The sequence below is a fragment of the Engystomops pustulosus genome, chromosome 1 (genome assembly GCF_040894005.1).
Source record: "Engystomops pustulosus chromosome 1, aEngPut4.maternal, whole genome shotgun sequence".
NCBI lineage: Eukaryota > Metazoa > Chordata > Amphibia > Anura > Leptodactylidae > Engystomops > Engystomops pustulosus.
In genome coordinates this window covers 169,019,775-169,046,155 of record NC_092411.1, presented here as the reverse complement: position 1 = coordinate 169,046,155, position 26,381 = coordinate 169,019,775, and the positions used below count along the sequence as shown (strand labels likewise).

General features: G+C 41.7%; 1 protein-coding gene across 2 annotated transcripts in view; it reads right to left on the bottom strand.

The window, feature by feature from the left end:
• The window catches only part of LOC140066437 (BTB/POZ domain-containing protein 2-like), a 300,718-nt gene that overhangs the window by 180,381 nt on the left and 93,956 nt on the right, over positions 1 to 26,381 (bottom strand). For both annotated transcript variants that reach the window (XM_072113839.1, XM_072113838.1), the window contains exons 3-4: positions 23,977 to 24,133; positions 23,691 to 23,796 (exon numbers count right to left, since the gene is read on the bottom strand). In XM_072113839.1, the coding sequence (XP_071969940.1) occupies positions 23,691 to 23,796; positions 23,977 to 24,133 (263 nt within the window). The remainder of the gene's footprint in view (positions 1 to 23,690; positions 23,797 to 23,976; positions 24,134 to 26,381) is intronic.

Genomic DNA, 26,381 nt, shown 5'->3' with positions numbered 1-26,381 from the left:
CACATCCTCTCCACAAGATTTTATTTAGGGAGGATGACGGTTAGATCAGAATATTGAAAACAGTCTAAGAGTCATGAAGTCACTCACAGAAAACTGGCAAAGGATAAAGTCTCATTCAGGCCGGCTGGGTCCACCGTGTCAAGACGGTAGATCTATCGTCTCTCTTTTTGTTGGATGAGCATATCCGAATCGCTACCTCTCTTGAGTGGTCGCACTTTTTTAATAGCCTGAAAACGCAGCAAACTCAGGTCACTACTATGTTTCAAAGTGAAATGCCTTGCCACAGACGTGGCTCTTTGGTTCCTTATGTCGCCCACATGGTCCTGGATTCTGGTTTTAAGTGACTGGTAGGTCTTTCCCACATAGTTCAATGGTCAGGGACAGGTAAACAGATACACTACCCCCTCTGCTCTGCCCTCTTGGTATCCCTCTCTTAAGGCGAGGGGATGGCAGCTTTTCCAGCTTAACAGACTATTTGTCACAGTTTCTTTTCTGTAGACCTGTGTGCGTACATGGCCCACAGCTGATTTCGAGATTCGTAGGTATAAGAAGGTGATGGATCTCACTGGTGAATTTCAGACCCAGATCATTGCAATTTAATGTCTCTACAAAGTATTAGAATCAAGTGGGGTTAGAGATCCACAGAATCAACACATCATCGATGTATGTAACCCAGATGGAGATAAAAGATGTCCATGTGGCATACGATTCTGAGAACACTATCCGATCCCCTGAGGTAAAGATAAGCATAGCTGGGGGCCATCGCGCTCCCCATTGCTGACCGCCTCAGGTGGTGGAAGAGTTTGTTCCCAAAAATAAACCTCAATATGTCCAGGACAAAGCTGTTATGTTTCGCATACAAAAAGTCCTCAATAGCCTCACATTCCCTGGTGTGAGGGATGGAGGAATAGAGTGCATCTACATCCAGGCGTACTAAGAATGTGTTCTCTTCAAGGAAAATGCCATTCAGATGTTTCAGAAAATCAGTTGTATCCCGCACACATGACAGTAGACCAATGACAAATGGTTTAAGAATTTGGTCAAACTGATGTTCTGGGTGAGACTATTGATCCCTGAAACTATGGGAAGACCCTCTCAAAGGGCATACCCCTTATGGACTTTGGGGAGTCCATAAAATGTAGCCATAGTTGGAAATTTAGGAAGGAGGAATTTTTGGTCATGCTCAATAATTAGTCTCTCATCATAAGCTCGATTTATATTCTGTAATTCCTTAAAGAATTTGTCTATGTGAGAGAGCTTTATATCCCCCAGTATCTAAAAAGATTGTCTCACACATGGTTTCATATTCCGATCATTCGAGCAGAACAATATAAGCCCCTTTGTCAGATGGCTTGATTATGACACTATTGGTCCGCTCGAGATCAACCAGAGCTCTACTCTCCTCTGGACAAAGATTATTAATAAAACCATGTGGGTGAGGATCTAGCTTCTTGAGTTCCTCTGAGACCAAATCAACAAAGAGATCAATATGTGTGGCTTCAATTTGCGTGGGTATGCCATGCTTTTATTTTTAAGCATGGTAAATGGACCCTCCCCCAGTTCCCTTTCTGATTCATGTAGAAAATCCATTAGGGTATCAAAATCCCCTAGGTCTGATTCACTCATCCCCAATTCCAAACATCTTTTGCGGTCATGACACTTATAGAATGTTTTCCATTTTAATTTCCTGGCAAACAGATGTATGTCCTTTATCTAGGTAAGTGAGTCATAAAGGACCATAGGTACAAAGGAGAGGCACTTCTTAAGAAGGTTCATCTCAGCCACACTAAGTTGATGGTTTGAAAGACTGATAATGAGGTTATCACCCCACTTCCCTGTTCTCATTTCTGTGCCTGCTGGTTTTGACTGCCTCTCAGCAGGTATCCTGAGATAGGGGGGTTGATGGCTAAACACTGAAATTCTCTCTATTAATGTTCCCTCTACCTCTTGGTCTGCCTCTCCTACCCGCTCTCTGAACATTGATTGCGTTCGATTAGGATAATCAGAGTCAGTGGTCTCACTTTCTGAAGTAGAGGGTTCGAGTCTCCCGCCTTGAAGGTTTAAGGGGTATTGGGCATGTGCCCGCTTGTTCTTAAATTCCTGCAGGTCACGTTGAAATTGGAAATGTTTCCGTTCTTTGAGTTGTGTAGTAAATCTCTCAATGGTCTGTTGCAGAGATTTATCTTTTTTTCTCAAAGCCCTCAGAGTCCTTAAGTGTTATAACCATCTCAATCTGACATCGTACAACAGCACATTCCATTATTAAAGTCTGACCCAATTTTGGAACAACTTCTTACTAAAGGTTGCAGAGTTGTATCTAGACGAGGTCAGAGTCTGGGTAACTTGTTATCACCTTCTTTGTATGTTACAGAAACTAAACAAACATGGCTATCCACCCAAGGTTTATACAAATGCGGAGCTACAAGATGTGTGACATGCAATTTTGCCCTAAATAAGAACAATTTTTTTACAAGTAGTGATGGTCAGAAAAGTTTTCCAATCAAATCATTCATTAATAGCAACTCTAACTACATGGTGTATATTATATTTTGCACTGTATGTAATTTAATGTATATAGGACAAACTACTTTCACTAGAAACTAGAGCATCTTTATGATATTACAAACCCGTTGGGGCGCAATTTATCAGGTGCGTCCAAGCACTTTGTACAGATACACAAGTGATACATAGAGATGTTAGTTCCTTGAATACATATGCCATTGAAAAAATTAGAAAAAACATTAGGTGTGGAAAAACAGGAGCTTACCTGGCAAATAGGGAAGCGTATAGGATTTTTACATTAGAAACTTGCTTCCCCCACGGTTTAAATGTAAGAGGAGAATTTATGTATCATTAATAATATCTCACATACTTCTCTGGGAGTGGTTCTATATTATCGATTACTCCCAGTTTATTTTCCAGTTGCTAATCCGTTTTTCAAGTCCTTTCATGTTTTTAAACATTGCTGACATGTATTGCTTTTATTTTATTTTCTAACTTTGTATTTTCTGTAATCTCTAGATACAAGCTCACTTCCCATTATACACTGTGGCGGAGTCGTTTTGGCCACGCCGCGCCAATCCCCATCAAGTACAAAGACATACCTTCCTACTATTCAACAAATACGATTATATCATAAAGATTTTCACTTACGGTCTTCACTGTGTTGTCGACTGGAATCCTCCATTGTATACTTCCTGATGCGAAAAGGTTGACCCGTCTCCTAGGAGATGTATCACGTAATGCCAACACTAAGGATGCGCCCGGGTCAAGTGACTTTCCAGTCATGTGACTTCTTTCGTTCTGTCCGTGAGATCTCTCACATTCGTTACACAAAACTAACTATTGTTACAAGTGTAGCAAAGGGTGCAAGGCTAACTACATCATACTACTAGTGATATATAACATTTTATTAAGAAATTTGTGCATTACAACTTGCATGTATATATAACAATTAATGATGCAGAGGGTGGAATCGGAAGTGACCTCCAGGTAGAGGGAGGACTATGTGGGCTGGTTTTGCCATAAATGTCGGTTTGTGTCATTATGTATCAGCTATGACTAAGGGTAGTTTTTCTATGCGAAACACGTAAGCTGCTAATGTCTGTCAGAGTGGATATTATGTATTGCTATTGAATGCACCAATAAAGAAAACAACCCCCGTGTTTGGAGCTTGGCTGGACCGTGGATTTTTTACTTCAAGTGTGTTAAACCCTAGCAAAGGCGTGGCCCATGCCTCACTCAACACAATGTACTGAGAGATGAGCTGGCATCTTCTCTACTTTTGTATTCATGCCCTCTAGGGAGAGTGAGCAGTCAGAAAATAGCCTATGCGCCAGAAAATTCAATATTGTGGTGTGTTAATCAAGAACAGGTTAATCATCTAGAACTGGCAGTTATGTTTTGTTTTGTTTTTTTGCCTCTGCCGTTTTTTCCGCCCTTTGAAACAATAGAGATTGAGATTGCATGTCCCTTGCATAAATTTTGAAATATATCTTACTTAATCATACTCTACTGCTTCAGGATGTAAAATAGCAACCTCGCGAGTACCTGTTGCTACGTTCTTTCAGGCCAAGTGGTAATCTTCACTACAGATGCCTCAAGCTATGGTTGGGTAGAAAGCCAAGGACTTCTAAAGCGTACTCTTGTGTGTTCCCAACTATGGTTGGATAAAAACTCGTTTGGTGCAGAGGAGGTAGCTTGTTTAAGAAAGGATACTTTTCTTGAACTTAAGATAATAGAAAGGTGAAACAGGCAGTATTTCATTTTTTTAAAGACTGCTAAAGAACAGGTGTCCAAATACAAACCGAATGCAAGGTATCTGAAAATAAGGCACACCATCCATTAGGATGTAGGGACCACCACAAAGTTAAAAAACCACATGAAAATAAATGAAGGCTGCACCCCTAGTGTAATACCTAAATAAGTTAAAAGTTTGGTCTGGTGGGCTCTCACATGACAGTTCGGTATTTGCAAGAAGAGGTATACCACATTTTTTATTGTCAACCTGATGAGGGTGCTAAAACGCGTTGTTGCTGTTCTGCTTTAATCTACAACAATAAAAGGAAAAAAGGAAATAATGAATGAGAAGATACGCTAGCGATGTGAATTACCTCTTCTTGCAAATACGGAGCATTTTTAGCTACAAGATAAACCGGTGGCCACTTATTCCTTCTGGCCTCATCTTTCCATAAGCAGCTCTTTCCAAAGATATATAATCAGGAACCCCTAAAGGTGAGCACCGTAACGTTTAAGTTATCTTGATGAAATCTAAATACTACACTTTGTGCCCTGTGATTCAGTGAATCAGTCCATCTTGGATCTTCTCACAGAGCTTTGAATGTAGTATCCTAGCTGCAAGTTCTCAACTGATTCCACTACTATGACCCAGGCTCAGTCGGAGGGGTGGTGAATAAAGTAATATTCAGTCTCATGAAGATATTGGAATATGGTTTTGCGGCGCCCAATGTATAAAAAGTCTTTGCTTCAAAGATAAATGCAGCAAAGGGTCTGACAATGTCCATGTCAGCTTCCACTTTACTCTCCATACTTGACCAAGCAAGAAGAAGACAGGAATAAGTCAACACTGTGGCTAATTATTTCCTTAAGGGGGCTGTGCTGGAAAAAATAAGAATCTCTCAAAATTTAGGAGCAGTATGCACCCCTTCCATCTGACATTCCTCCATCACAGACCAGAATGGGCAATAAACTAGTCCAGTGATGGCCAACCTTTTAAAGCCTGAGTGCCCAAACTTCAACCAAAGGCCACTTATTTCTTGAAAAGTGCCAGCACATCAATTTAAGCAGTAATTTTTCCTTGTTCTTTGACAACTTTCAATCATTCAGCCTAAGGACACCAACGCATTTGAAAGGAGGAGGGCAAATTTGCCTATCATTGTAGGAAGATTCTGCAGGAAGATTCTTTGAGTCTTGTCTGGTTAGCTCCATTCTGGGGTGATGGCCCGGGTGCCCACAGAAAGGGCTCAGAGTGCCGCCTCTGGTACCCGCGCCATAGGTTCGCCACCACTGAACTAGTCTTTCCCAAAACTATAGATCCTATTCTTAAATTAATGGTATGGGGATGAGACTCTCTCTACATCATTTAATGAGGTCAATAAGAGGTAGTGGCCTCTATCACAGGTAGGAAAATCCCACTTGCTATACATATCAAAGAAATATACACAATACACTACACATTCATATATACACTATACACATCAAAGAAATATATGGCATAATTCATATAATAACTCCAGCCATATCTCTGCTGTTACTGTGTCAAAGAGAAAACAAAGGGCTTCACAGCAACATAGATCAATTAAATAACTCTTAAAATATTACTACTTATATCCTCATGATTGGTTTGCATCTGTGCAGAACATCATGGGAGAAAGCAAGATGTAAGACCAAGTTTATAAGATGCCTGGTTGGAAAGATATCAGCATGTAAATATTCTGAGACACACAGGTATCTTAAACATACTATATCATAAAAGGCAACTACCATATTCCAAGCCTCCTTTGTGTCATCACAGGCACGGGTGTCTGGGATATGTTAGAATCATACTTAGGTAAACATAGCAGATAAAAATGGTCATAATTTGGAGATTTCTAGCAGATAGGTTGCTTACTTCTGCTTCCCCAGGCAACAGACTTGTAACATCATGTAACGTATTAAGTTTTGTCTTAATCCCTTTTTATTTGATCAAACTTTTATTGTTGCATTGTATGTGTTTGTCCTTGGAATTTGTCATCCTGTTTATACGATAACCCCTTTTTGTTTGTAAGCACTTTCCCTTTTTGCTATTAAAACTTAAAATTCAAGAAGAGCCTCATGTTCTAATGATTCCATAACTGAGAAGAGATGTTACCTGAATTAATTTATTAGCGAGTGTAATATTTTTTGGGGGCATAGTGTATGCATGGTGTCTTGTCAGCCTTATAAAATTCACTCAGGCTCTGGAGGGCTGAGAACTGTCAGAGGGCAGTCAGTCCAGCATGAACAAATATTCTCCTTTCCTGAACCTAAGTCTATGATCCCAACAGGGGCCGTCACAATCAGAAAGAAATGAATTCATCTTCAAAGCATAGCTTTATTTTCCTTTTTATCTGCAACTGAAATTTTCTTACAGTGTTCTACTTAAACAAGCAGTGAGGTGCCAACAGTCCAAAACTGCTAAGATAAACCTTACATCCAGCTGAATGGAACCGGAAACCAATAGTCTTCCATCAAGAGACCAGGATGTAGAGAACCCCACTAATAAATATGCTGACAACCAGGGAGAACAACATTGACTGAGTCAATCTCTGTCCAGTGAGGACAACCCATCGGTGATTGACACCTCAATTCCATGGAGTCAAGGCTTAATTTCTGTCTTTCCCTAGTTTCCTTTGATTTACAGGGTACTGAGAAAAATTTTACAGTACCCACCCTACCCCAATGGCCCAGGGGCGCATTCGAACTATTGAAGAAAAAAAAATCTGGCTTATCCTAGTATAGCATGATCTGCTGTCCCAGAGTGGGTTTCTGCATTCATAGGTGGAAAGGTTACATATTGCAGATTGGAAGTTGAGAGGCACAGACTGAAGTCTAAGGGTTATCTGAAGAGATGGTAGAAACCCTGTTAGCCTCTAGAAGGCCAAGGACTTCTAAAGTGTACTCTTGTGTGTTCCTCCAAGTTCCAGTTCCTATAGAATGGTTATAAAAAGGGACTTAAGCCAAACACCCTTAAAGTGCATGTTACCGCTTTTAATGCCATTATGGATGCAAGATGTACAGGAAATTCTTTAGTAAGAAGAATGTAGAAAGGTATTCAGAACAATTTTTCAGAAACCCTTACCTTCCTGAGATTTAACCTTGGATTTAAAGTACAGGCAGTCCCCGACTTACGGCGTTTCGAGTTACGGACAACCCGTAGATATGAACGGGGCACTCGGCACCCCGCGCATGCGCAGTCCACTTCCGGGTTTCAATAGCGCTGCGCCTCCTCATTGGGCGGGCCGTGGAGGTGACGGGGATCGTTGGACGGAGAGAGAGGCTGGAGCGGGCCGTGGAGGTGACGGGGATCGTTGGGCGGAGCGAGAGGCTGGAGGGGGCCATGGAGGTAACGGGGGATCGTTGGGCGGAGCGAGAGGCTGGAGCGGGACATGGAGGTGACGGGAGCACAATCCGTTGCCGATGTATAAAGTAAGTAATTGCCGGCAGTATCGGGGGTTCAGGTAACTAAGGATGCATTAGCTGGTGCGCTCTCACGCTTCCTTAGTTACCAGCCAGTGCACTAGAAGCCGGAGATTCCAGGTAACTAAGGAAGCGTGAGATCGCACCAGCTAATGCATCCTTAGTTACCAGCAACCCGACTTACATACAAATTCAACTTAAGTACAACCCTCCAGTCCCTATCTTGTACGTAACCCGGGGACTGCCCTTATCTTGGCTCTGAAGCTTTTGATTTTTTTCAAACTATGCCATTAAAAAGCTGTGCCAAAAAAACGTTTTAGCTTCAATAACATCTGCAAGGCAAGCAAGCATCTCCCTCCCTATAATTCTAATAAATATTTTTAATCACTATGAGGATGCAATATACAGAGACGCAGCTTCGACAGAGAGGATTATTGGATTTTTCATCTTCAGACTAGAAGAAACAACCTTATGTTCCACGACAAAGAGTGAAACATATACATTTGCATCTTCCTATCCCTAAACTAACGATACATACTATTTGCATTATTCGTATCACTTGCTTCTTTGGCATCACATACATATATTATTTTATTAACTATTTTTCTTAAAATGCATAAACATCTGTATATAATGTGCATAATGGTGCAATGTTTGGGTATTATTTTAGATAATAGCCGCATTTTTCTGCATGTTTTTATAACTCTAGTTTATAACCCTTGTACTTACAGGGTACTAAGGATGTTATAATGAAGCTTTTTGAGCTAGAAGTAACTCTACGAACAATGCTAGCAAGCCTAGATGAGGAATCCCTGTATAGTAATATCAGACACGAACTAGGGATTGAGGCCATCAAATTTTACTAGCGGACAATGATCAGAGAGAAAGACTTACTACCTACCCAGCAATCAATTACCGAAGAGGAAGAAATTTGAGATCATCTAGTAAACAGCCATTTTTTAAAAGAACCAGCGTATACAACATGGTTACGCCCTACTCAAACAGGATCATACCCCTGTGGGAATTGTATCTTTATGCATGGCCCTTACTCTATGTTGGCAAAACAAACCAGGATTGCGTAGATGGATATCAGGACATCTGAGATCCGTCACTACAAATAAGGACACTACGATATCCAAACATATTGGGGAAGATTTATCAGAATGTCTGAAAGTCAGAATATTTCTAGTTGCCCATGGCAACCAATCACAGCTCAGCTTTAATTTTTCAAGTGTTGATGAATATTTTAAAGGGGAGCTGTGATTGGTTGACATGGGCAAGTAGAAATATTCTGACTTTCAGACACTTGATAAATCTGCCCAATTAGGACAGTACATAGAGGAGATGCAAACTGTCTGAAATTTTGGGGAATTGAGAAGTTACAACTAAGCCAGAGAAGGTGAAACCTGGAAAGGAAGTTGCTACAAACGGAGGTGCGATGGATCCACCGACTAAAGTGCCGCAGTCCAAATGGCCTGAATGAAGGATTCACATTTGTAGCCTTCCTATAATAAATGTTAGATGGCTTATACCTCCTTATTGTGTGAACACAGTACACCACTCCAAATTTGAAAACCCTAACACTGTTACTCTATACAAATAACTACCCAATAACAAATGTACATAGAACAATGCAAGTAATCCAAGCAATTTTATGAAATGAACAATAATGTACCGTATATACTCGTGTATAAGCCGAGTTTTTCAGCACAAAAAATGTGCTGAAAAACGTCCACTCGGCTTATACACAAGTCACAATGAGTTAAAAAATACTTACAAAATAATAAACTTATATACTCACCCTCCGGTGGCCCCGATCTGCAGCGCTGCTCCACCGATGTCCTCTTCTGGCTTCCCGGCGCCTGTTCTTCCCAGCTGTACATCGCGCTGGGCGCCGCCATTGCTGTCGCCCTGGAGAAAGCAATGGCGGCGCCCAGCGCGATGTACAGTAGACTGGCGCGGAAGCCAGAAGAGGACCCGCGCAGACATCGGGGGAGCAGCGCTGCAGATCGGGGCCACCGGAGGGTGAGTATATAAGTTTATTTTTTTTAATGCTGGGCTGGGCTGTATATTACTGGGGGCAGGCTGGGCAGTGCTGTATACTACTGGGGGCAGGCTGGGCAGTGCTGTATACTACTGGGGGCAAGCTGGGCAGTGCTGTATACTACTGGGGGCAAGGTGGGCAGTGCTGTATACTACTGGGGGCAAGGTGGGCAGTGCTGTATACTACTGGGGGCAAGGTGGGCAGTGCTGTATACTACTGGGGGCAAGCTGGGCAGTGCTGTATACTACTGGGGGCAAGCTGGGCAGTGCTGTATACTACTGGGGGCAAGCTGGGCAGTGCTGTATACTACTGGGGGCAAGCTGGGCAGTGCTGTATACTACTGGGGGCAAGCTGGGCAGTGCTGTATACTACTGGGGGCATGCTGGGATGGCTGTATACTACTGGGGGCAGGCTGGGATGGCTGTATACTACTGGGGGCAGGCTGGGATGGCTGTATACTACTGGGGGCAAGCTGGGCATTGCTGTATACTACTGGGGGCAGGCTGTATACTACTGGGGACAGGCTGGGGTGGCTGTATACTACTGGGGGCAGGCTGGGATGGCTGTATACTACTGGGGGCAGGCTGTATACTATAGGGGGCTGGCTGGCTATATACTGGGGGGGGTCTGTGACCAATCCATTTCCCACCCTCGGCTTATACTCGAGTCAATAGGTTTTCCCAGTTTTTGGTGGTAAAATTAGGGGTCTCGGCTTATACTCGAGTATATACGGTAAATAAAGGGCTAACAATACGCAGTTTATATCCACAATAAGGAAAAACATACAAATTCATTTGTAAACTTACATCTAATATCCGAACTTTACTAACCCCTTCCAACAAACATAAATAAAATATAATCAAGATAAATATAAATAAAATTAAAGTAAATGTAGATAGACCGACATATTTACACATTTCCATAAACAGGAAGACTAATTTAGATGCATAATTACATTGAATGCGAAACCTTTTTAAATTCCTTCCAATAAAAGCTTTTAACTCCTTCTCTAATAAATACAAATATTAACCCCTTATCACCGACACTAGTTTTCAGCTCAAAGACCAGACTCGATTTTTCAAATCTGACATGTCTCACGATAATTGGTTATAACTTCGGAACGCTTTAACATATCCGGGTGATTTTGAGAATGTTTTCTCGTGACACATTGTACTTCATGTTAGTTATAAAATTTAAGTGATAAGTTTTGCGTTTCGTTCTGAAAAAAAGTGAAAATTTGGCAAAAGTTTGTAAAAATTCTTCATTTTCCAAGTTTGAAATGTTCTGGTTTCCAGACAAGATGTTAAACTACCCAAAAAGTTTGATAATTAACATTTACAGAATATCTGCTTTATGTTCTGATGATATTTTATGCTTCCGGTCATTTTTCTAGGATGTTATAAGGTGCAGAACTTTAGGTGCGATTTTTCTTATTTTCATGAAAATTGCCAAAACTAACATTTTGAGGGACAACTCAGCTTTCAAGAGACTTTGAGAGGCCTAAATAATAGTAAAACCCCATAAATTACCCCACTATAGAAAGTTCACCCCTCAACATATGTAAAACAACTTCTATTAAGTGTATTAACCCTTTAAGTGTTTCACATAGGTTAAAAAATATGGACTTGCGATTTAGAAACTATAGAATTTTTTTGGAAAATACATTCATTTAGGCCAAAACTGACATTTTCAGAATAAATTAAATGATGAAACGCACTGCAACGCTTGATGCCCAATTCCTCCCGAGTGTACTGATACCACATATGTGATGGTAAACTGCTGTACAGGCGCACGGCCAAGTATAGAATGAATGGAGGCGCCATTCACAGCAGATTTGTAGTGTCACATTGTACGACCTATAAATTTCTATTTTTTTTGGTAATGCGAACATATGAGGGCTTATTTTTTAAGGGATGAGATACAATGTATAGATAATTCATTTTGGGAGTCTAAAGCTTATTCATGAGATTTTATTAACTATTTCAAGGGGGACACAAACAAAATCATCAATTTTTATTTTGGATTGTTAGCATTTTTTCCCCCGCTCACCGTAACGTAAAAATAATATTTTATCTTTATTCTCTGGTTCACTACGATTGCGGTGATACCTCATTTATATAGTTTTTCTTATTTTTGCTCAACTTTCCTGAGCAAAACCAATATTGGAGAATATCGCATTGTTTTTACTATTGACGACTTTTCAGGGCCATAACTTCTGTATTTTTCTGTTGTCAGATCTGGTTGAGGGCTTATTTTTTGCGAAAACAGTTGTTCTTTTCAGTCGTATCATATTAGGGAACATAACTTTTTTTGATCACTTTTTAGAACATTTTTTGTGATGGTGTTTGATGAAAAATTGTATATTATGGGAAGTTTTTCGAGTTTTTTTTTCACGTAGTTCACCGAGCGGGTTTTTTACATTCTCTACTTCTTGGCTTGAATAAGCGATCATCCGATCGCTTATTCAAGCCTTTACACTGCAATACACTTGTATTGCAGTGTATAGTGTAAGTAACTGAGCATGCAGCGCATGCTCAGTTACTTACAGCCGGGTCCTGCCAGGAAGGCAGAACCCGGCGGGGAGAGAAGCTGGAAGCCCCAGGTCACTCGTCGGAACCCGGGGCAGCGGCAAGAGGGATCGGATCCCCCAGTAAGCACAGCGAGGGGGGGTCCGATCCACGGGACACATGCTTGACCGCGGCGTGTAAGGGGTTAAACACCCAAGATCAGAGTTTTTCCGATCCCGGGTGTTAATGGCGGGTCTGGGCTGTGATATCACAGCCCGACACCGGCACCAGCGAGACCCGGTGTCCCGAAATCTTCTTCTGACGCGCCGCCGTAGAAAGGCGTACGTGTCAGAAGAAGTACCCTTAATGACCGCCGTAAAAAGCTGATACGGCGGTCATTAAGGGGTTAATGTAATTGCAGGTGGACATAAGATCAATAGTGAAACGATAAAATTGCAACACTTTGACATATAGCGTTCTCCACATACTATGTATAAAAATATGACATGATAAGTCTCCAAAATCACATACCTGACAAGCATAAATCTGTCAGCTAGAATACCATTGCTAGTTTAGAAGATAAAATGTTGTAACACTCAATAAAGAATAAAATGTAATATCAACAATGTGACCTGAAGGGATAAGAATAAAAACAATGATATTTAATGAAGTAAGAGTACATCAATACATCCAGAATAAGAGACATTATCAAGTTTGGTACTGTCTCGATATGGCATGCAGACTTTTGTTAACTTTCAATACCGCGTACAATTTAATACACTAAATACACTCACCGGCCACTTTATTAGGTACACCTGTCCAACTGCTCGTTAACACTTAATTTCTTATCAGCCAATCACATGGCGGCAACTCAGTGCATTTAGGCATGTAGACATGGTCAAGACAATCTCCTTCAGTTCAAACCGAGCATCAGTATGGGGAAGAAAGGTGATTTGAGTGCCTTTGAACGTGGCATGGTTGTTGGTGCCAGAAGGGCTGGTCTAAGTATTTCAGAAACTGCTGATCTACTGGGATTTTCACGCACAACCATCTCTAGGGTTTACAGAGAATGGTCAGAAAAAGAAAAAACATCCAGTGAGCGGCAGTTCTGTGGGCGGAAATGCCTTGTTGATGCCAGAGGTCAGAGGAGAATGGGCAGACTGGTTCGAGCTGATAGAAAGGCAACAGTGACTCAAATCGCCACCCGTTACAACCAAGGTACGCAGAAGAGCATCCCTGAACGCACAGTACGTCGAACTTTGAGGCAGATGGGCTACAGCAGCAGAAGACCACACTGGGTGCCACTCCTTTCAGCTAAGAACAGGAAACTGAGGCTACAATTTGCACAAGCTCATCGAAATTGGACAGTAGAAGATTGGAAAAACGTTGCCTGGTCTGATGAGTCTCGATTTCTGCTGCGACATTCCGATGGTAGGGTCAGAATTTGGCGTCAACAACATGAAAGCATGGATCCATCCTGCCTTTTATCAACGGTTCAGGCTAGTGGTGGTGGTGTCATGGTGCGGGGAATATTTTCTTGGCACTCTTTGGGCCCCTTGGTACCAATTGAGCATCGTTGCAACGCCACAGCCTACCTGAGTATTGTTGCTGACCATGTCCATCCCTTTATGACCACAATGTACCCAACATCTGATGGCTACTTTCAGCAGGATAATGCGCCATGTCATAAAGCTGGAATCATCTCAGACTGGTTTCTTGAACATGACAATGAGTTCACTGTACTCAAATGGCCTCCACAGTCACCAGATCTCAATCCAATAGAGCATCTTTGGGATGTGGTGGAACGGGAGATTTGCATCATGGATGTGCAGCCGACAAATCTGCGGCAACTGTGTGATGCCATCATGTCAATATGGACCAAAATCTCTGAGGAATGCTTCCAGCACCTTGAATCTATGCCACGAAGAATTGAGGCAGTTCTGGAGGCAAAAGGGGGTCCAACCCGTTACTAGCATGGTGTACCTAATAAAGTGGCCGGTGAGTGTATATTAGGTGAGCTACAGCCTTTTTCCTTCTCTTTTGTTGTATGAATACTTACAGCTTCAAGTAGCCCATTCCTTCCTGCCAGGCATACTGGGGGAGGGAGGCTGTGTTTATTGGCGGGGGGGCTGTGCATACTAAAAGGATGAAACTGTGTACAGGGGGCTGGGAATACTGGAGGGAGGCTGTGCAAAATGGAGAAGGGAGAGGCCGTGCATACTAGAGGAGGAGGAGGGAGAGGCCGTGCATACTGGAGGCATACCTCCCAAACATCTCGGATTTGGCGGGACAGTCCCGAATTACTACGGGGGGCTACAGGAGGAGTCTGGAGGACGGGCGGCTAGAGGAGGAGTCTGGAGGACGGGCGGCTAGAGGAGGAGTCTGGAGGACGGGCGGCTAGAGGAGGAGTCTGGAGGACGGGCGGCTAGAGGAGGAGTCTGGAGGACGGGCGGCTAGAGGAGGAGTCTGGAGGACCGGCGGCTAGAGGAGGAGTCTGGAGGACGGGCGGCTAGAGGAGGAGTCTGGAGGACGGGCGGCTAGAGGAGGAGTCTGGAGGACGGGCGGCTAGAGGAGGAGTCTGGAGGACGGGCGGCTAGAGGAGGAGACTGGAGGACGGGCGGCTAGAGGAGGAGACTGGAGGACGGGCGGCTACAGGAGGAGTCTGGAGGACGGGCGGCTAGAGGAGGAGACTGGAGGACGGGCGGCTACAGGAGGAGACTGGAGGACAGGCGGCTACAGGAGGAGACTGGAGGACAGGCGGCTACAGGAGGAGACTGGAGGACATGAGGCTATAGGTAGAGGAAGATAGAGAACAGGGACCACAGCAGTTGCGGAGCGGTACGAATACATATAGTATTATGTGTAAGTTTGGAGAGATTAAATAAAACTGGAAAACTAATTGCAAAGGGAGGATAACATTAAAGAGGAGGAGGAGGCTGGGGGACAGGAGGAGGAGGCTGGGGGACAGGAGGAGGAGGCTGGGGGACAGGAGGAGGAGGCTGGGGGACAGGAGGAGGAGGCTGGGGGACAGGATGAGGAGGCGGCTGGGGGACAGAGGAGGAGGCTGGGGGACAGAGGAGGAGGCTGGGGGACAGAGGAGGAGGCTGGGGGACAGAGGAGGATGCTGGGGGACAGAGGAGGATGCTGGGGGAGGCTACAGGAGGAGGGTGGAGGGCAGGTGGCTACAGGAGGAGTTTAAGTTCCTTCATTTTGTTTGTGAGGCTTCTGGCATTAGAGTACATACACTTTATATGGTTTTTCCCTATCCCTATTCCTTTGATTCTTATCCCTTGACCTTATCCCAGACCCCCTTCCTCCCCATGACTCTTCCCAGTTCCATATCTACACTGTCTTGCTCTGTACAAGTGTAGTTGCCCCCCCCCCCCCTCCTCCGGGTCTCTAGCTTCAACACTCCTCCAACCTTCTAGCCATTTTATCCAGAATACAGCTGCACCTTCCACATTCAGATGCAGCTCATCCCTGCTGTAGAGCTTGTAGCCAACAGCAGTCAGCCCCGTTCTCCATGAACCCAAACCCCTCATCTCAATACCAACTTTTGAGCCACTTATTTACCTCCCTAATCTCCCGCTGCCTTTTTGGTGTGACACGTGGAAAAGAAAACTACGTTTGAGGTCCTTGCCCTGTGCTTATGGCCTAAGTCCCTCACTTTTAAGGACCTTCTACATACTTCTTACTTTGTCATTGTCAAGCTGCACCCCAAAATGTCAAACCCGAGAACCAGAAAAACAAAACACTGTTTGGTATGCACAGTCTTTGTGACAGATTGCCCTGTCTGTTCCTGCTACCAGCACCTGTCTGACCGTGACTATGCTCCAGATCCGCAACCAGCTCAGTTTTATAGCTTTTTTTAAATCAGCAAAGCTGTTTTCAGCTGTGCTAGCATACTGGAAAAAGGATTATCTAAACATCCATTAACCTTCTTACACAGTTAGCAAACACTATGTACCATTAAACCACTGATGGTTTTTGGAAATGGGCCTATATATACCCATGTAGATATTGCATTAAAAACCAGACATTTGCAGCTGGAATAGTTATTTACCACACTAATGTATAGAGCGTATGTATGAAAATCATATTTTCTTTTAATGAAGGTAAATGACCAGAAACTTTTGAGCGGTAGAGTATGTTAACGGAAATTTAGAATTTTCATGTAATTTTTTACTGTATTTTATGATGTTTGCGGCAATGTTGCATGAAGGGGGTTTTGTGTATGAATTAAAAAGTTATTTTTGTATACATAGACTGATTTCTGGAAAAAAAAAATTGACAAAATAGGAGTTTTTCCCTAAGTGCATTATATATATTTAACCCCTTCCCGACATTTGACGTAATAGTTCTGCATGGCGGGAGGTGCATTCCCGCATTTTGCAGTACTATTACGTCATGCTTCATCAGAAACATGGGGTTACAGCTGGCAACCGTCTCCAGCACCAGAGCTTGGAGTTTCCTCCGATCCTGTGTATCCAGCGGCCCCCGTAGGTCTTCTGTGCGATCCGTCCAGTGGCGGCAGGCACATACGTCATCACATGATCTAGCGTCAGCCGTTGCAATGGTATTGTGTATGTCGCCAGCCGGCACACACACTGACATCATAACTGTGTGCCGCACGGTCCTGCCACCGCCGCAAAGGTGAGTTTTGATGTTTTTTTTAATCAACTGGGTGCATGACAGGGCGGGGAGCCGGCTGTACGACGAGACAGGCTATATACACTGGGGCAGGGGCCCACATATTTGGTATCGCCGCGTCCGTAACAATCTGTACAATAACTCAGAAACATTGGACTTGCTCGGTGAACACCGGAAAAACAAAACCCGAAAAACTCACCCAAAATTTACATTTTTCATAAAATTCCTTTACAAAAATGTTCTAAAAAGTGATCAATAAAAAATGTGTGCCAAAATGGTACCACTGAAAAGGACAACTCAACACATATAAAATAAGCCCTAAACCACTTTAGGGCTATCAACCAAAAATATATTAAAGTTATGTCTTGAAAAGATGCTATCAAGTTTTTTTGCTGTTATGTATGACTATGTATGGATAAAGTAGAACATTTTCAAAAAATAAATTTAATTTTTTTTACAAAAATCTAAGCTTTCCAAATTTCCACTATATGCCTGTTTTTTTCATAAATAAACACCACATATCAACAAAATTGTTCAACTAACATAAAGTACTAAGTGTCATGAGAAAACAGTTTCAAAATCACCTTGATATGCGTTCCGAAGTTATAACCACTTATAGTGACACAGGGCAAATTTGAAAAAATTGTCAGGAAGGTGAAAAGTGGCATCTGCGGTAAAGGGTTAAACACAATTGGGGATTTCATGGTTTTTGTTTTACCATTTTTGGGAGTGTAAGTTCTTGTTGATGTTGTGCATTGTGGTTAGGGTTGCATGACGCATCAAAACATCGGTACTTGCTTGATACTTTCATACTCATAACAGTTCAATATCAGGTTTCTGGCATTTTCGGTACATAGTATCATAGTAAAAAAGGTTAGAAAAGGACATCAGTCCATCAAGTCCAACCTATACATTATAGAATGTACAAGAAGGCAAAAACCCTGCAAGGCTGAGGACAGAGGTGCATGGGAGCTGCCATTTTGGGTTGGATTGTCGCTCCCAACGTCGTCATCGGGGAGCGACCACCTGTCCATGACAACCTAGAGTCTGTATGAGGCTCCAGGAGCTGTCATTTTCCCATATCAATGACACATACCGTAGTATTTGCAGTATATGGTAGGAGCAATTAGGCCTCCTAAAAGTTAAAGTAAAGTACAATAACAAATATTTTTTTTTAAGTTTTCAAAAAATGAATTTAAAAAAAAAAAAAAGTTTAACCCCTTAGCGCTCTGCGCCGTAGCTGTACTGTGCCGAGTCCTGCGAATAACGCTCAGCACAGAAGAGCTACGGCGCGGAGATGATGCCGTTTCAGCTCTACACAGGAGCCGAGCCGGCATCGGGGGTCGCGGGTTGTCAGCGGCTCTGATTGCGGGTATTTAACCCGTTATTTAACATGCCTTCCCACCATAAATTATGATTTTTACCTATTGAATCCCACAAAAATGCAATAAAAAGTGATCAACAAAACATATGTACTCCAGGATGATACTATTGCAAAGTACAACATGTCCCGCAAATAACAACCCATCAACCAGCTCTGTAGCCAAAAAACCAAAAATGTTATTGCCACTTGGAAGACAATAATGCAAAAATGATAGATTTTCCCCCACATTTAGTAAAACATAAGAAAAAATATTAATGTATGGTATCCCCGTAATCGTATCGACCCATAGAATAAAGATAACATGATTATTGGGCTATACGGTGAACACGAAAAAAAAAAAAAAAGTAAAAAATCCAGTACAGAATTGATGCTTTTCTACTTGTGACCTCAAAAAAAGTTCCTAAATTTTAAACAATAGGGGATATCAACCCTAAAATGGTAAAACTGGAAAAAGCATCTCATCCCGCAAAAAAATGCCATCACATTGCCCCAATAACGAAAAAGCAAAAATTTTATAACCTGCAAAATGGGCCAATGAGGAAACTAAAATTCTGGCAGCTGCAGGGCACTCCTTCCCTTCTGTGCCTAGCTGTGCGCCCATAAAACAAGTAACGGCCACATGTGGGGTCTCTGTAATCGGGAGAAATTTCATAAATAAATTGTATGGTGGGTTTTCTCTTTTTATCTTTTGGAAATGTGTAAATTTTAGGGCTAAATGAATGTATAACTGACAAAATTTGACCATTCAAAATTTCACCTCCATTTTGATTCAATTACTATGAAGATCTCAAGGGGTTAACAATCTTCCTAAAAGCTGTTTCTAGTAGTTTGAGGGGTGCAGATTTGAAAATGGGTTGATTATATAGGGGGTTTTAATGCTAAATATGTAAAATTTCATTTAAAACAGTATTCATCCCCAAAATAGTAAATTCTGAAAGTACGGAAAATCGATATTTGTAAGCCGCGTTACATCAAAATAAATTATCCAGACATTTCAAAAATTATGAAAATGTAAAGTACTGTATACATTAATCAAGTTCACAACTGCACCACTTTAGGAAGCTTAAGTTTGGGTGCTCGCCCTTTTCAGTGGTTTGACTCTCCACCACTTCATGCATAAAAGTAAAAAATAGGCTGCACACCACAATATGAAAAAGAGTGGGTACTTTATTCACCCAAAATGTAAAGTAGACATATGGGAAATGTTATTCAGCAAGTTATTTTAGGTGGTAAATCTATCTGGCTGAAAACGTGATGATTTCGAATTTTGAAAATGGCACATTTTTCACAAATAAACGCAAAAATTTACCACTAAAATGAAATACAACATACGGGGAAAAAAAAAATAAAAAAATCTTAGAATCGGTTAGATAAGTAAAGTTATAACACAAGTCAGAATACAAAAAAATGGGACTGAGCCTTAAGCTACAAAATGGCTGGGTCTTTAAGGGGTTAAAATCACCCCCCTTTCCCTAGAACTGATTTGAAAATAAACAAAAAAAATCATAAACATGTTGGGTATATACACGTCCCAATATGTCAAAATTAAAAAAAAAAAAATTCAAAACACATAAAATTTTGATCTAAAAATTATCAAATGGTCATACAGTCCCCGGAATGACGACAATGAAAACATCAGCTTGTCCTGCAAAAAAAATTACATCCTACAGAGTTTCGTTATTGGCCTTAAAATACAGAGAAATAAATAAATATTTTTGTACAAAAGGCCTTAATTTTTTTAAAAAATCTATTCAAACGAAATAAAATCTATAAATATGGGTTATCTCCCAAGTGTCACATGTTTGAAAGGGTGACTTTTTAGTTGGCTTATCCTTTTTCATTCTCTGCCTTCTTCTTAATGGGTACTCCTTCTCCTTAAAGGACACCTGTCATCAGGTTTCTGTCACTATTACTGTCACCTCTACCTGTTGGAGCAGCTCACAAGGATCCATCCCAGCCTTTATCTAGGTAATTCATACCTAGATAAATTCATTACCCCTCCCCTCTCCTCCCCCTGCTCATGTCTGTGTGTAATGTACAGGCAGTCCCCTACTTAAGGACACTCGACTTACAGACAACCCATAGTTACAGACAGACCCCTCTGACCTCTGGTGAAGCTCTCTGGGTGCTTTACTATAGTCCCAGATTGCAATGATCAGCTGTAAGGTGTCTGTAATGAAGCTTTATTGATAATCTTTGCTCCAATTACAGCAAAACATGTTTAAACTCCAATTGTCACTGGGGCCAACATTTTTTTTGTCTGGATCTACAATTATAAAATATACAGTTCCAACTTACATACAAGTTCAACTTAAGAACAAACCTCCGGACCCTAACTTGTACGTAACCCGGGGACTGCCTGTATAGTAAAGCATTGCTAGTGTGTGTGCTAATACACAGAGACACAGACATCAGCTACACAAGTATCTGACATGTGCTGATATAACATGGCTGCCTGGAGCTGTTGTATCTCTCCTATACACACACACAGGCTGCAGGGAATGTTGCCACCAGCAAGCACATGGATCAGCTGTCAGTCAAGCACTGGGGGTGTGTGGCTGTACCTCCCACTCATTAATAAGCTGGACACCTTGAATATGATAATGACTCATTGGACATCTCACAGGACATTTGCATACAGCTTTATGACCTCATTGCTTAGGTTTACAGGCATGTAGAGGGACAATGAAGGGATAGAGGCAATGCTCTTTAATGGTAATTTATGAAAATATATTTAGTTTAGGGGGGTTATTTTGCCTGACGGGTTCTCTTTAATGAAAAGGAGTGAGTGGTGGCATAAGAACTTTTTCACAATTCTGACAAAGACAACACTGTGGAGAGGGGTCTTTTAACCTTGTCACAACTTCCTGTCTCTGGAGAAGTTAAAGGTGTATCGTCCAAATGGGCTGTCATGGGGGACTAAATGTAAAAGACTACTTTAAAGAGGGGTCTTGGCAAAGGGTTGGTCTCCTGGTGAGGTCTTACCATATAGGCTGTGCAGAATACATTGGGTGAGATAAATTCCACATCCTCCCCATTTTGCTAGGTTCAGGGGGTATAACGGAGCAGCAGCTTTTGTGCCTTTTCCATTGGTAATGTTACATCTGGGGTGTACTCTACTATGTGGTCTTGCCTAACATATATATTTTTTATACATTCCCCTCTTTTCCTCTTGCACTAGAGGATGTGGGAGTTTAGGTTTTGAAGTGTTACGCTACAGCAAATGCCCACTATCTATGGCATGTGCTCTGTGAGCTAGTGCCTTAACAAGGACGTATTAGTACTGCAGTTTAAAGGAACTCACTACCCAACGCGCAGAACTATCATGTCCATTTTTGGGAAGGTGGTAATCCAACCAAGTACTAGTTACATAAGTTTGTTTCTACTTTTCTCTATTCAATACTGTTGTATTGTGCATCTTTGTGTAATTACTTTGTAGCCTTCTTTAAAGTTTGTGATCTTCAAGCAATAACACTGCTCAATCAAAACTTGCATTCCCAAAAAAATATAACATTTCTGGAACATATTTTCCCCCCAAAACTCTGTCCTGTCTCTCCCCTCGGTTATTCTGTATTAAAAAAAACTTGGAATTACTATATTCCTTTATAAAAAGAGGTTATTCTATAGACCTATATGTTAATAAAATCAACGTCTGGACATTGCGGGTACTCTATCAAGCACTTGCAAAATCAGGAGCCAGCTCTTCATAGCTCCCCCCACCCCTACCTCCTCCCCTAGCAGTGCAGGATACACCAAGATGCTTCATCCCGACCATGCTGTTGGACAATTCTACGACAGGCCATGCCTGGCAAAGAATTTCAGTTTAACCTGTGCCAAGAACTGACGCTCCTCCACAGCCAAGATTGACCCTTGACCCTTCCCTGCCCACTTGCCATGGAGGTAGCAAAGGGAGGGAAAGTCTTTAAAGCAGTTTTAACAAAACGGACATGCAAGAAAGACTGAACCCCACCCGCCCCTTTAAAGCAATGTCAGAATAGTCCCCCTGCACGCTGGATATATTAAGAGATTCTGGTCACTTTGTAAATTGAGGTGTGTGCTCCACTGATGGAGAAGAGCTCTGCAAGGTATGAAAATTTTATACCAGGTCAAGCCTGGTCAAATGTTCAGTTTCAGTAAGAGGCTATAGTAAATACAGCGGGCCTGTGAGTTTACAACACCAACAAAAGTGGTGTGCAGGGCAGCAAATCAGCAACATCAGAGAAAATGCTGATGTTTATAAAACTTTATCCACCAGAAAACAAGGAAAAGGCATAGTAAATGCCACTCAATATCTTCAAAAGCTTTTATTTCAAAGTAATTTAACTAAATGCACACTTAATATTGTTTAGGGAAGAGGCATAATTATTTGTTAAACATTTCTTTTTTGCACCCGTGTCCATCTTTTGAATGTATTGGGCAATGAGCATTCCTGTTTTCTATTGCAAAGATGCACATAGTTTTAAAGGGGTCCTTTCCATGAAAGGAAATTCTCAAATTTCAATCCCCTAGTGATGTTAACACAATTAAGATAATTTTTACAACTTTACTTAGTTTTATTGCCGTTTTAGCTCCTATCACTGGTCAGTGTGATGGTCAGTGTAAAATTCCAGGGTGTGGTTTCCAAGCAGACACGTTATGATCCCTGACAATATGGTTAGATTATCAGGGTACAATTTTATATACACTTCCATTTAGCTTCTAAACATTGTACTAGTATCTGACACATAGAAAGAGAGATGAGACAGATGAGAAATTTTGAGATCTATGAGATGCACATTGCACACAATGACAATCTACAGCTCCTGCTACATGTCAGCTACACACACCCTGTTAAATCTGATGTGCCTGCCTCCCCCTCCTCAGATAAAGAACTTATTTGCCTGTAGCTTGTAGTTCTCACACTGTGTACAGGAAGTCAGCATCTGTGTATCAGTGAGAGCTCCATCCTAGAATGCAAGGGGAGGGGCCTCTGCAGAGGGAGCAGAGAGAGAGAGAATATCTCAGCTCAACGGATGTCAGACAGAAAAGCAAAATAGCTGCCAACCATAAAGTCAGAAGATATGTATGGGACCATGTGGTCGGAAACCAGGGACAACTAAAATTGTGTACACCAGGACTGATAGAGGCAAGTTGGAATAATAACTGTGAAATGCTGTATTTTTGTTAACATTGAATTAGAGAATGTGTTATTTTGTTATCCTTAGTACATTTAAGAACCTTTAAAGTGTACAATATACAACCAGAGAAAACACAGTTCAAATGTATTGCCTTACCATCTACAAGCTCCCACAATAATAGATGTAAAGTGGTGAAATACAATAAACTTTATCCCACATCTATGGCACTTTCAGGTATAATACAAATTTGTAAACTTATTCACAAAATGATTTATTATAATATAGATATTATATGTCTATGATCATAATACCTAGATCAATATCTGTAAAACCTTCTGCATTTAGGGCATCTGATGTATTTTTATCTATATTTTCCAAACAGAGGCTTGCTAGCTGAGGTTCATCAAACAGACGGGCCTGGGGAAAAAAACAGCACATAATAGGAAAGGCATTAAAAGAAAAAAAAAAACCCTGACCATAATCTAAAGAGAACAGCTATAAGTCCATGATGAATAATAATAATTATGAATTATAAAGTGCTGGAGAATATGGCATCAATATCACAATTTAGACAAATATTCAATTTATTTAACGTACCTGAGTAAGTAACATGAAAGCATTGTCAGCACGAAGGTTCTTCTTCAGAAACTCTACACAGTGGGCCTCTAGTGCTGGAACTGCATACTTCTTAGCTGTGTACAGAGTAGTCATGACAGTCTCTGGTCCAATCTGAACCTCATCAGAGTATAGGAACCTTAAACAACATTTTTTTTCAAATTGTTTTAATACACAAAAAAAATAATTTCTAGGTTGACATTTCTAATATTAACACTGAAAACATCCAAAAGGTGATTATGTAAGGTGTAATAATCGTTGAACACACTGAACTGATACATATATTTTACATTAAACACTGGGTAGTTTTTGGCTCACAACTGATGAAAACTAACAGCCAGAATATGAGGTCGACAGTAAGGATCTGCATAATAAATTAAACATCTATTCACCTTGTCAGCTCCTCCTGGTATTCAGCTCTGCGGTCTTTTCCTGGCCACTCGGAAAAAATAAAAACCAGAGGCACGGCCTGGAGAGACAGTGACGCAAGATACCCAGAGCAGCTGACTGGGTGTTTACATGTTTAATTTTTTATGCAACCCATTAAATGAGTTAAAAAGGAAACTTTTTGACAATGCCAAACGCTTATGTTGAGTTAACCCTTTAACGATGCATGATGTAATAGCATGTCACGCGTCGGCTGCCGGTGAATGGAGAGGGCTCACAGGCTGAGCCCTCTCCATAGCCGGTAAGTGTCTACTTACTGGTAACACCCGCGACCATAGCTGAGGATGCGTATAGTGGACTAGAAAATAAACTTTATTAGAAATATACAGCTACATAGAATACATGGGACAAAATTAAAACCATCTAAAATTACACCACTGGGTGTAAAAATTCAACCCAGGGCTTGTACCCCAAAAACCCCACAGCCTAAATACACAATAAGGATGACCCCCAAAAAGCACAAAAATAAAGAAGAAAATCTTACATACCAAAATTATTAGGAAATGAATGAATAGAAATGCAATGTCCGAGTCACCAAAAGTAGCCTACAACCAAATCTAAACAAATCATGCCAAACTGCGAAGTATGAATGCAAAAAATGACCAGGAAGCAAGGCAGAGGCTGTAGGTAGGGGAGGCAAAGAGACCCCACCCGTATCATCACGTTGAAGTGACTTCCTCAGTAAGTGAGGTAGTAATGCACCAATTCCACATATAAATCATCAAGAGAGGGGTACCACCCACACCCAAATTACCTGCAGCTGCCAAGGAAGCCATCACCCCAGAGTGATCCGTCGGCGTGTACAAAGATCTAATGCGCAAGACCGGAAGTAGCCACCATAGAAAACAAATAATGAGCAAATATGTCGGAACAAGACACAAAGAGATCCATTATTAGGCGCACGTCCCTGCTAAGTCCGCGGGCAGGGAATAGCCGTGCAACCCAGGCGAAAAGAGTTTCACACAGAAAAGAGTCACATGATCGGAAACTGCGACCGTCTAGTGCGCAGGACCGAAAACGACCACGCAATCTAGATGGCTGGCATATGTGCTCTTTGTGTCTTGTGCTGACATATTTGTTCATTATTTTGTTTTCTACGATGACTACTTCTGGCCTTGCACAACGGATCACTCTGGGGTGATGGGTTCCTTGGCGGCTGCAGGTAATTTGGGTGTGGGCGTTACCCCTCTCTGGACGATTTACACGTGGGATTGGTGCATTACTACCTCACTTACCCCTGAGGAAGTTACTTCAGCGTGACGATACGCGTGGGGTCTCTTTGCCTCCCCTTCCTACAGCCTCTGCCTTGCTTCCCTCCTGGACATTTTTTGCATTCATACTTCACAGTTTGGCATGATTTGCTTAGATTTGGTTGCAGGCTACTTTTCTAATCATTTTGGTATGCAAGATTTACTTATTCATTTTTGTGCTTTTTTGGGATCATCCTTGTAGTGTATTTAGGCTGTGGGGTTTTCGGGGTATAGGGCCTATGCATGCCTCTAAGCCCTGTGTTGCATTTTTACACCCTGTGGTGTAATTTTATATGGTTTTAATTTTGCTCCATGTATGTAGCTGTATATTTCTAATAAAGTTTATTTTCTAGTCCACTATATGCATCCTCTGCTCTCTTCTTCTTGGTTTATACTATATGTTGTGGATGCGTGGGTAGTGCCTGTCCAATTGTTGATTTGGTATACTGTCAGATAAGTGCCGGCAAAACAGCGCATGGGTGTCATCTTGGTTAAGGTAGTCACTCCCCGTGACATCATCAGGGAGCGGCGATCGGTTGCTATGACAGCCTCAGGTCTTCCGAAGACCCAAAGCTGTCTCGTTTTGACCTATTCATTACAATGTGCAATTCGCGCATTTTAATAAATGAGGAGGAAAATCCCCATATACTGCCACACCATAGTATGGTACTATATGGTAGGATCAATCAG